General features: G+C 33.6%; 1 protein-coding gene across 1 annotated transcript; it reads right to left on the bottom strand.

Annotated features, from left to right (window-relative positions):
• Positions 1–872: 872 nt before the first annotated feature.
• LOC145012966 (uncharacterized) lies at positions 873–1,721 on the bottom strand. The gene is made up of 3 exons (XM_078971752.1): positions 1,339–1,721; positions 1,179–1,226; positions 873–1,058 (listed from the first exon to the last, which is right to left on the bottom strand). Exons 1-3 carry the CDS (start codon positions 1,516–1,518, stop codon positions 981–983), a joined length of 306 nt encoding a protein of 101 aa, XP_078827878.1. The 5' UTR covers positions 1,519–1,721; the 3' UTR covers positions 873–980.
• Positions 1,722–11,992: the final 10,271 nt, after the last annotated feature.

Here is an 11,992-nt window from a genome sequence, read left to right as displayed (position 1 = left end):
CGGATATAACTATAAATGGGTTTTTAGGACTTCTATGATATAGCTCCACCATTAATTTACATCATGGTACCCTTCCATGACCTAGTAATATCTTGTATACTTTAACCCATAAATGTGAGTATTCCTTAAGGATCGTAACACTCTTGTAATACTCTTCTAGTATTCATCACAATGGATTACTAGTATATCTATTTAGTCTATTTATTGCAAAAGCTAAGTGGTGCAACTCATGAGTTGCACCAGAATACTACCAAATTGGGATAAAACCATTTCATGAAATTTAGTTAAACCAATTTTTTCGATAGTTTTAGCCTTTTGGGATGCATGTTTATGGTTCTAACATGTTTAGTGTTAAGACTCAAGAATCAGTGGCCCACAAGATTGATTTAGAGGTTTTAGTGAAGTAGTTTAAAGGAATAAGCAAGAACAAGAACTATAGTTTTCATTCCCAGCGTACGTAGAACATTGCAGAGGGTAGTGGATCATTATTGGAGACTTTCTAACATCATAGAGGCCTAGAGGATAGTTTTTGCGCACCGACTAATCCCCGCTACAAACATAAGATTTTGTCTCATGTTCTGGAATCATTGCAGATGAACCTTCATGGCTACAAAGGCTGAGTAGCAGTGTCAGGATTTGAAAATGAATTGATAAGTTTATCCACTATATTTTTCACATGTTTTAACAAGTTACAACAACCCAAATGGTTTACTTGGTTGCCAATTTGTGATATAGATGATCGAATTTAGTTTGGAAATAATGTTATATATTGAAGTTACGATATTATGTGGAATTAGTGTTACACCGTGTAATTTGAAGAATTTTTTTGAAGTTTTGTATCATTTTGTGGGTTGTGACTTCTAGTAATGGTCGACGAGGGATCAAAAATAAAGTATGCTGGAGAAAAGCACCACAATTTATAGAAAAGAAACAATGAAGGGAAATTGTTTACATTTGAGAGATTTAATCTGCATTCCATTTCATCCCATGGATTTTCTCATTTGCAAATAAGTGGTCTTTAGCCCGGAGAATTTTTCTTCCATTTCATCCCCACTTTCCTAACAAATACAATTAATCTTTTCATAATCATATATAATCCATAATATAAAAATTGATATAAATCAATCATATAATAAATTCAAATAAAGAAGCCATGCATGCATGCATGAATGATTTACCTCTTTCTTCATATTTTGTTGTTCCGTCTCTCTCAATGGCCGGATTCTCTGAACACGTAAATGACAATTTATAATAAGAAATCAATTAATCAATGAATCAAGAGTTTTCATTAAATCTACAGTTTTAATTAATAACGATATATCTGAGATAATTAATTACCTTGCATAATAATCTGAATCGAAACAGCATGTCGGCTTCCGTTTGGAGTGCCTTCTGAGTCTCGACTTTCTTATCAATTTCCTTCGTCATCTTCTCCAACATTAACCCTCTCTCTTCAAGCATCTTGTCTGTCTTCTCTAGGTCTGACCTCAACCTCTCCTCCTTCCCCCACAACAACATTATTGGACAATTGTAATATATAATAAGAAATTAAGAATAATTCCGATTCAAGATAATATTTAAAAATATCTTGTTTTTGGTAAATGTCACTGCCAAATCGGTAGGATGGAAGTAGCCTGCGGATGATTTCGTCGGGGGAGATGGTTGTCGGTTGTCGGAGATGGATATCTATCGAAGTCGGTTGTCGGAGATGGATATCTATCGAAGTTATATCCGGAATGTTTGAGTGGGTGGACTTTGGTCAATTTAACATGCGCATTTTAGGGTGCGTGAAATTGGGAATTCTTTGTTCTTGGTCTATATAAAGTCATATTTTCTAATATATATATATATATATATATATATATATATATATATATATATATATATATATATATATATATATATATATTATTTCTTGCATCTATTATGTGCCCGTAAGCACAATTCTGGATCAATGGATGAATAAAATCAATGATCATGATCTGAGGGTGTACGATATTACAATAGGATAACATGTATCATATAATCACACAAATTTCAACAGAATGATGTTTTGGTCGATTAACCTACATTAAAAAAAGAAATTTTCGGATTTTAAGGGATAATTTTTTTTTTTTTAATATGAATTTTTTTAATTAATTCAAATTTTATTCTATTTTAATTTCTAATACTAACCAATTTTATGCTGTCAGAATGACAGAGAACCAAACATAAACGAATAAATATATTTTTGATTTTATTCTTGCAGATTATGCATGGTTCATTCAATATATTTTTTATAATCAATATGCTTAAAGAATTATACAACATATTATCAAGAATAATATTTTTAAAGAATACATATTTTATTTTTTAAGAATCACTAATTACATTAATTCGTAAAGAATAAGACTAAACAATTATTACATTCATTCTGAAAAAAAAAAATGATTACTAATAGTTTAAGAATTACATTATTCTTAAATATTATAACTAAGAATGCTTAAAAAAAATCAAAATCTAACAAAAACACTAATCCATTCTAAAAGAATTCATTCTGGCTAAATACATTATGCTAGAATACACTCGTTCTCAAATTTTTCTTCTTTTTCCACATCAATGGTAAACTCTTCAAAATCCATATCCACAAAGAAAACATAATGAACTTTAAAATATTAAAACTTTTAGTACATTCTAAAATAATAAAACTGTAAATTCTAATAGAATTTATTAAACATTAAAGACTTTTAATTTATTCTAACAGAACGTAATACTCAAGTCACTTGATCAAGTATTCCCCGAGTCACTTGATCCAAATAATCGACTTAATCTAATTACAATGATTATAGAGCCTACATTGTAGCTAACACAGATGACAATACGTTGGAAAAATGTCATATTATTACAAGCAAGAATGACAATTCAAAGATTACAAAAATTTTATGAACAAAGTAAAAGTGCTAAAAATATAGTTGTAACATCCAATTAGTTTATGATGATAAGGTAAGAAAGTAATTCTCATAGAACTGGCTTAATTAAGTTAAACGAGAAGGCAAAAGACGAAACAACAAAAGAGAAAAAAAGTCAACCTGTTTAAATATCTATCAACCTGTATCTCTCGCCTTTTTAACCTAGGGCTACTACTCCTAGCCAGATGATACAGAAGATTTGATATGGTCCACCTCCCAAACCCAAACGAACAAATAGTTTAACAAAATGACTAAAATACTCATCAACAATAAAAAAAAAATAAAAAAAAAATCAAAAAAATAAAAAAAAGAATCTTGACTACAAGAAACCGGACCTTTGATTCAACATTTAGTTTCCTCTTTCCAAACATCAATCCAAAGGCACGACTCAGCTTCTCCTGGACCTCAATGCTTACTCTGGAACCCTAGCATATGATATGACAGTTACATTATTTTATTAAAAATTATATATACCATTATATCAGAATAGATGTAAAGAGAGTCGATGATATACAGGAGACTCGTCCAATTTATTATTTTGGTTGACTCCATCAATAAATTTTCTCACTTCCTTTTCAAACGAGACATCTTCTGCAGCATTACAAACATTTTCATTTGCAACAACTTCTACTGCTTCTTGGGCATCTGCATTTCTAGCATTTCTTGCACCCATCTGCACAATTTAAGAAAACTCCCTATTTCAAATAAAGATTACATTTTTTATCTCAGGTATTCCTTTTTTCTTGTTATTCCCTTTTTCTTGTTATACCCAAAAGGGGTTGGGAAAAGATCGAAACTCTATGAATATAATAAAAAAAATCAAGAAATCTCACAATTTTGATGTATTCTTCCTTGAGTTTCTTGGCGTCGGAATCGATGGTGAATGATAACCATTTGTAGATACACGACCAACAATAATACATCAGGCCCAGGACCGGTCCAGACGGTGGGCAACCTGGGCGACCGCCCAGGACCCACATCTCTAGGGGGCCCAAATTTTATGGTCTATGTAGTGTATATATATATATATATATAAATTATTACCTAAATGATTTTTAGGTCGTAAAGGTTGGTAAAAACTCAAATTAGCTCAAAAGATAAACAATTTGACTTGCTTACTATTGCTAATTGAATACGTCTATAATGAAAAACAGTTGATATTTTTTTTGAATCTTTATTATATTTGTCTTTAAATGACCATTTTTTCTTTTCGCCCCGGACCCTATATATGTTTGGACCAGTCCTGATGAGACCATTTCTTGATGTGTGTCTTCGATGCGCATTATGCTCAGCCTAAGAAGACAGACCTGTAGGATAAAGTTCTCACTTAATCGTTTTTGGTGTCTTTTTAATCCTATGTTAGCTATTTGATGTGTTTTTTATAATTGTTTTTTTGGTTTTGTGTTTTGTTCATTTTTTTAATAAAACTTGGTGCTGGAAAAAAAATTACATCAGACCACCTGTTGTTTTTTTTGTTTTGGTGTTGGGTTTTGTTCGTTTAACGCAATATTTTGATTGTCGGTTAAAGCATCACAAAATCGGCAAAAAAAAAGTTGGAGTTATGTACACAAGGATAGCAATTTCAAACTTAATTACAAAAATATAGTAAATTGTTTTCTAATAATGGTTTTTATTATTTGAAAAAAAATTAGTTACTTTATCCTAGTTTATCGCTACCATACCCATCTTCCCACATTTAGGCTATGTTTGGCGTACTAGCTATTAGCTGAAAGTCTAGTTGACAGCTGAAATCTAGCTGTTAAATAAAAAACTAGCTGATAGCTGAAAAGTTAGCTAATTAAAATTAACGTTTGATAAAACTAGCTGAAAAGCTAATTGAAATATATAAAATTACATAAAAGGATGTGTAATAGTATGTGTTTCTATAATTAATTAAGAGGTGTATTTGGAAAATTTTAAAAAAGCTCCTAAAAAGCTAGTCTAAGGGAGTGTTTGGGATAACAGAGAAAAGATGTTTGGGAAAAGCTCCTTAAAAGCTTCTTTTGGATTTTTTAAAGAAGGAAAACTGACTTTTTGGAAAAGTCAGGGAAACCTGGCTTTTTGGAACTTTTCCCAAAAGTTTTTTTGCCCTCTGAAAAAATACCCCAAACACCCTCTAAATAGCTTTTCAAAAAGTTAGCTTATAAGCTACATTTTGACTTACCAAATACGACAACATAAAAAAGCTCGAAAAATAAGCTAGCTTATCAGCTAGCTGTGGCGCGCCAAACACAGCCCTAACATAATATCCAGCCACATCCATTTTTTCCAGCATAGAAAGAAAATAAAAACATAGAAGTTCAATAATAATCAAAATTAAATTTAACATGAAACAAAAATGCTACATGTAACAATTGACATGAATCGAAGGTCTAGGAGAAGATATTATAAGTAACACGGCCATGAGCAAAGAAATAAGAAATTATAATCCTTTGAGCATTTCATGTGTACACTTTCAATTTTTATTAGCTCGTTCATGTTAATATTGACAAACACCAAAAAAAATTGAGAAGTTAGGTTTTCACACAAACGGGATGCATGTTTGAATCTGGCTAGCACAGACTATATATAAATCATAAACCACGACTTTGTGGTTTGCATATCGATCTCGTAAAATAGTTTCCAAGTTTAAGATAGAAATCACGTGGATTGACAGACGGTATTACTAATGTAGTTTATGTGTATGTACTGAGTAGCAGCCGGAGTAAAGAAGATGACAGAAGGGTGAAAAAAGATGGTAAGAAAGCTGGTTGTGTTTCGTGGGAAGATGGTTCATCAGTGTTGTAGGTTCTCCGGTACTACACTCATGTCGGAGATTCATCATCGGTGGCTATTGGGACCTACCATCAACTATCCCCATGTTTCCTCTGGTTTAATAACAAATTGGTGAATGGATAAATGATCCAACGTGATGAAGCAGGGGAAGGAATATTATAGGATAGAAGGAAGATGAAAGGACTGGTTGGTCTAATAATTTTACATATTTATTAATAGATAATTAATTAATAAGTAATTAAAAACATTAAGTCTAGTGGGCTATGGTAATCCACTTTTTAGTAAATATTTTAAGAACTATCATACATCCTACCTAATAAATAAAGAACTTTTTACCATATATCATCTTCTCATTCATTTGAACATATAGCATTTTCTAAAAATTTTAAATTTCTAATTTTCCACTTGTCATTTTATTGTATTTTTCATTTTATTAAATTAAATTTCCACATTTAATATATAAGATAATATATATGTAAGATAATATGTAATATATTTAATATAAAAAGTTTATATATTTAATGTATTCAATATATTAAAACCTCATTAATTTTAATAATTCAAAAAAAATTTCATTTTTTTTATAAATTCAAAATTTTCAAATTGTTAAAATATCATATTTTATTTTCTTTAAATAAACTCATGTAATACAAGAGTGTCACCGCACCTAGTTGATAAATAATTTTTACCACACTTAGTTGATAATTTTTTTTTGCAAAGACTATGTTTATGTCCTCAATTCAAAAAAGTTTCTTTTTCTGGCTTATGGAATTATTTATGGGCCCCTTATATTTTTGGTATCTTAATGGGCGACTCTTCGCACCCACTTTTGATCCGGTCCTGTAGGCATATATAGTATAAATCCGCTTTGCACTATTTTCGTTAATTTAACGAGTAATAGTATATAATCCGCCACACCACCAATGTATAATAAAATTCAAAATCATTTTAATTAAATTATAACTTAATTTTTAGCAATGATTATAAAAAATTTAATAACTAAAAAGTATATATGTTTTGTCGGTAATTTCGTTAATTTAACGAGTAATAGTTTATAATCCGCCACACCACCAATGTATAATAAAATTCAAAATCATTTTAATTAAATTATAATTTAATTTTTAGCAATGATTATAAAAAATTTAATAACTAAAAAGTATATATGTTTTGTCGGTAATTTTGTAATGATATAATAACTGATTGAAATTATGAAAACATAGTGGTTTGAATATCCAATTGATAATTTGTAATTGTAGATATATTAGAAAATTATTATTTTGTAGAATACAATATAAATTTAAATAAAACCAAAACTGAAATTGATATAAATAATAAAATTGTAAAAAGTTCTATATATTTCTAACATTAAGCCTTTATCCTTTTTTAGGTAAAATGACCGTTTTGTCATATTTTATAAATTATATCATTCTTATCATTTCATAATATTTTTTAATTTTTCATATTTAAACCAAAAGAAAAAGTAGTGATATGATACACAGCTTAATTTTTTTTAGTCAAAATGATTATTTATGCATTTTTGTCCAATTTGATTAATTTATTGTCGGTTATTTATTTATTTTTTTCATTGTTCACAATTTGTACCACATAAACAAAAATAGGAGGTATAATTTTATCCTTTAAAATTTTCATTTTGAACATTGTAGTCAATTTCATCAATTTTACTAAATTATTGTTGCCCATTTTTAGTCATTTTTAACATTTTTGTCAATTTAAAATTTTATCGTCAAAATGGTTGGTATAAATAGAAGCATACGTAAGGGCAACTTGCTAATAAGATTCATAGGCTTGGAATCATTGAAACATTTGATGATAGCGGATGTAATGGTGACGGTTGCAATGGTGATGGCAAAGACAAGGAATTATGTCGATTGAGAGAAGAACGCAACTTCTAAAGTGAGACATGTGTGTATCTGTAACGACGTCAATTTTCAAAACAATATTTCATTTTTAATTAATACTTTTAATCATCAAAACAATATCAAACATAATGTATCCAATCTTATCATAACAAAACAATTCCCAGAATCTCAAACATAATCTCTATAGGTGTGTACTAATCATGTCGGCGTCTTCCCGCGATCCTTGTTAGTACCTGAAACACATAACACAACAACTGTAAGCGAAAATGCTTAGTGAGTTCCCCAAAATACCATATACAACACATACGCCTTTCCAGATCATAACTCTGTGGGATCTTCCGATCCAAGTGTCTCAGGGGACTTCCGTCCCGAATCCCAGTAGACCTTCCGGTCCTACCTGTATCGACCTTCCGATCCGTAACCTCCTGACCTTCCGGTCCATGTTATCTTGACCTTCCGGTCCATTTCATCTTGACCTTCCGGTCCATATCATCTTGACCTTCCGGTCCTTATCATACATAACATACATAACACATACATATCATATAACAACATATAGCACATACATCTCATAACATATAAGACCCTCTGGTCACACATAGGTATCCTTCCAGGTACAGTATAGTGAGAAGACTCACCTTAATGAAGTCGGATAAACTCTCGTGCTCAACGTCCCGACCTAGCCTCCTCCTATCATTCAAATAACATTCCCGGTCAATATTCTCTCATAGTCTCATCTCTAAAGATTGGGTAGAAGGCCATTCTACCCCTTCCTGAACTCTCTTTAATCAGTCTTGACCAGAACCCTAAGGTCAACGAAAGTCAACGTTCAAACTTTGATCCGACTCGTCGAGTGTACATGGGCGACTCGGCGAGTCCATGCGGGTCCTCTGAATCCTTCTAGCCTCTCTTGGCTCGTCGATTCATCCTTCCACTCGACGGGTTCCACCTGTCACAAATCGCGGGGAAACCCCGACTCGACTCGTCGAGTTCACTTATGAACTCGGCGAGTTTCTTCTATGTTCATACTCAAATGACCTTCTAAGGTCAGTTATGCTTCTCTAATCTATAGATCTGACCTTCCCAAGCATGAGAATCACGTAAAGGTCGAATCTTGGTACACATGCAACCCACCCAAAGCTTCTTTTGGTGAAATAACCTCTAAAATGGCCTTCTAGGCTCATAACTCAAAAGGTATGGCATAAAGCATAGTGGTAAGGACTCTCTGGACCTCTTAAGGTCCAGATCTATGAACCATTTCACCTTGGGACCTCACATACTCCAGATTCAAACTAAAAGAGGCATAAAGAAAACCCTAGATTTCACTAGAATCATTATAAACACAAGAATGGTACATATTGTTACCTCCAACAGCTTCCTCTGATCAAATAAGAGTGGATCCAAGCTCCTTAACCCGCTTAGCTTGTTCTAACTCCTTCCTTCTTGCTAAAACACACAACAAATGGTGAACAATAACTCTTCTCTCACTCTCTCAAGGCTCATAGATGCTTTGGTGCTCTCTAGGACGAAAGTAGCCGCAACTAAGGGCCATAAGGTCCTTTAAATAGGGTACAAGTTTGGGGATTTAGGGTTTCAACTCACAGCACGGACTCATCGAGTCCACCCCTTCCGACTCGTCGAGTCCGTTCATTAATTCAGTCAACAGATCATGATCCTACTCGACGAGTCTAAGCGCCAACTCGTCGAGTCTCTCTCTCTAACCCAAAAATAATTAAAAACATAGAATACCTGGGAATCCGAATGTTACGATTCTCCCCCACTAGAATTAGACTTCGTCCCCGAAGTCTTGCTCGACGAACAATTCGGGGTGCTGCTTTCGTATCTCCAACTCCGGCTCCCAAGTTAGCTCGGACCCCCTCCGATGTTGCCACTAGACCTGAACCAGGGGCACCTCCTTGTTCCTCAGAACCTTGATCTTCCGACCCCGGATTGCGATTGGTCTCTCAGCGTAATTCAGGCTCGCATCGACTTGAATATCCTCCAGCAGTACCACTGCCGACTCGTCGGCTATACACTTCCTCAACTAAGACACATGGAAGGTATCATGAATCTGGCTCAATTTTGCAAGTATCTCCAACCGATACGCTACCCTGCCCACCCTTGCGGTCACCCTGAATGGCCCAATGTACCGGGGCCCCAGCTTGCCCCTCTTCCTGAATTGAATCACTCCTTTCCAAGGAGACACCTTCAGGAATACAAAATCTCCCACCTGGAACTCAAGCTCGAATCGTCGCCTGTCCACATAACTTTTCTGGCGACTCTGAGCCGACAACAATCTCTATCTGACCTGTTGTATTTGCTCGGTCGTCTAAAGCACTATCTTAGTGCTGCCAATCATGCGTTACCCTACCTCTCCCCAACAAATGGGAGTCTGACACCTCCTCCTATACAGCAACTCGAAGGGAGGCATACCAATACTCTAATGGTGGTTGTTGTTATAGAAAACTCAGCCAACAGCAAATACGTGTCCCAACTCCCTCAGAAGTCCAACACACATGCCCGAAGCATGTCCTTGAGCGTTTGAATGATCTGCTCACTTTGTATGTCCGTCTGTGGGTGGTAAGCAGTATTGAAATGCAGCCTCATGCCCAACTTGTCACACCCCAAAACCTGAACGACGGAATCGTTCGGGGGTGGAGGATGTCATGTACAGTATCACAACAATGAATAGTAGTAAACAAGCAACAACATCATCCATTGCATTAATAATATAATTTCATACATGTGTGTTCTGTTAAGGTTATAGACACCAAAAATATACATATCAAAATAAAAGATGTTTCTTGAACGAACTCCATCTTCTCAAAAGCCCATCACTTGTACCTGTCTAGTGGTGACCTGAGAATACAAGTTATTTTGAAAGCGAGTATCAGCTTAATGCTGGTGAGATCATAAGTATATTAGTGTCTGTGTTTGTATGAAAGCATTTGTAAGATGTAATGTATAAGTTTTTTTTATAGTTTGTATTTGTTTGAACTATCCTAGAAAACCCTATGTTTCCTACTGAAAGTAGCCTTCTACCAAGGCATCTAGTATCTGTGTGTGTGTGTGTCTCTTGTTAGAGTGTGTATTTTCCCAAATCCGACTATCATTAACCAAAAATATAGTTTCTACATTACCGTGCATCGTGTGAATGTTCACGAAGTGAATGTAATAGGAAAATATTATAGTACTGTAGTGTTGTATTAAGTAACTACTGTTGTACTAACTACCTTAAACCAATTGTTATTTAAAGTACCATGTGATCGGCCTGTACCCTGCTACCGACTCAATAGTAAAACGACGATGTAAGACACCGTAAGAAATGACATTTGGCACCCATAGACTTGCAAGTCCCACTGTAGCGAGCATCAAGGTGTAGGATAGTCAATCCAGTATAGATCTATACGCAAACTCATAAGCTCCCCAATTAAGGAGATTCTGGATACAAAAACGGTCATGGCAGGTAGTGTCATGACCTGTTTAATGGCTCACATAACTGAATGTAATGTATGTGCTAGTTGTATTGTGTGATCTTTCTCTTTCTAGCCTATATGTTTGTTTCTCATCACTATGTATTATGTTTGTTTCTCATCACTATGTATTATGTTTGTTTCACATCACTAAGTATTATGTTTTTTTTTCTCATTACTATGTATTATGTTTGTTACTCATCACTATGTTTTATGTTTGTTTCTCATTACTATGTATTATGTTTGTTTCTCATCACTATGTTCTATGTTTGTTTCTCATCACTATGTTAACATGTTTGTATACCCTTGCTACCCAAGGGCATTGTATCTCTTGACTCCTGTATGAACCGACTCTTTTTATCTTTCATTGTTCTAGTACTAGTATTAGTATCTTCCTAAACCACCCCTATAGTAGTTTACTAGCAATGTATGATCATGATTGAATACCTTTGCTACCCAAAGGTATGGATCTAAATGAAAGAACTTTTATGACTATATATGTATACAGGATATACAATTAATATTTAAACCACCTTTGGACGGATAACCAATGCCTTAAAGCCACATCCAAACAAGGAAAAGGAATTAAAACGAGTTAGTCTTCCTAAGTCCTTTAAACATTTCTTATATAACTATACATATATAGGCAGACATTTGACAATATATATGTATAAAAGAGTTTAAGTAAAAGTGTTTGACAAATAAAAAGGGTTTTGTAAAACAGTTTAGTAAACAGTTTAACAAGTAATAATACTACTTGTTTGGTAGTTATTAATCACATGTGATTGATATAATAACTATAATTGTTCAACTTGTACCCCCCCCCCCCCCCCCCATAAAAGCATTTAAAAACATTTAAACCATTGATTAAGGGGTATGAACTCACCTGTAGTGAGTGGTTTAGAAGAAAATGTCA

Source organism: Lactuca saligna, chromosome 8 (genome assembly GCF_052625555.1).
Source record: "Lactuca saligna cultivar CGN05327 chromosome 8, ASM5262555v1, whole genome shotgun sequence".
Classification (NCBI taxonomy): Eukaryota; Viridiplantae; Streptophyta; class Magnoliopsida; order Asterales; family Asteraceae; genus Lactuca; species Lactuca saligna.
Note: the sequence above shows the minus strand (reverse complement) of the source record. Positions and strands in the feature narration are given on the sequence as shown.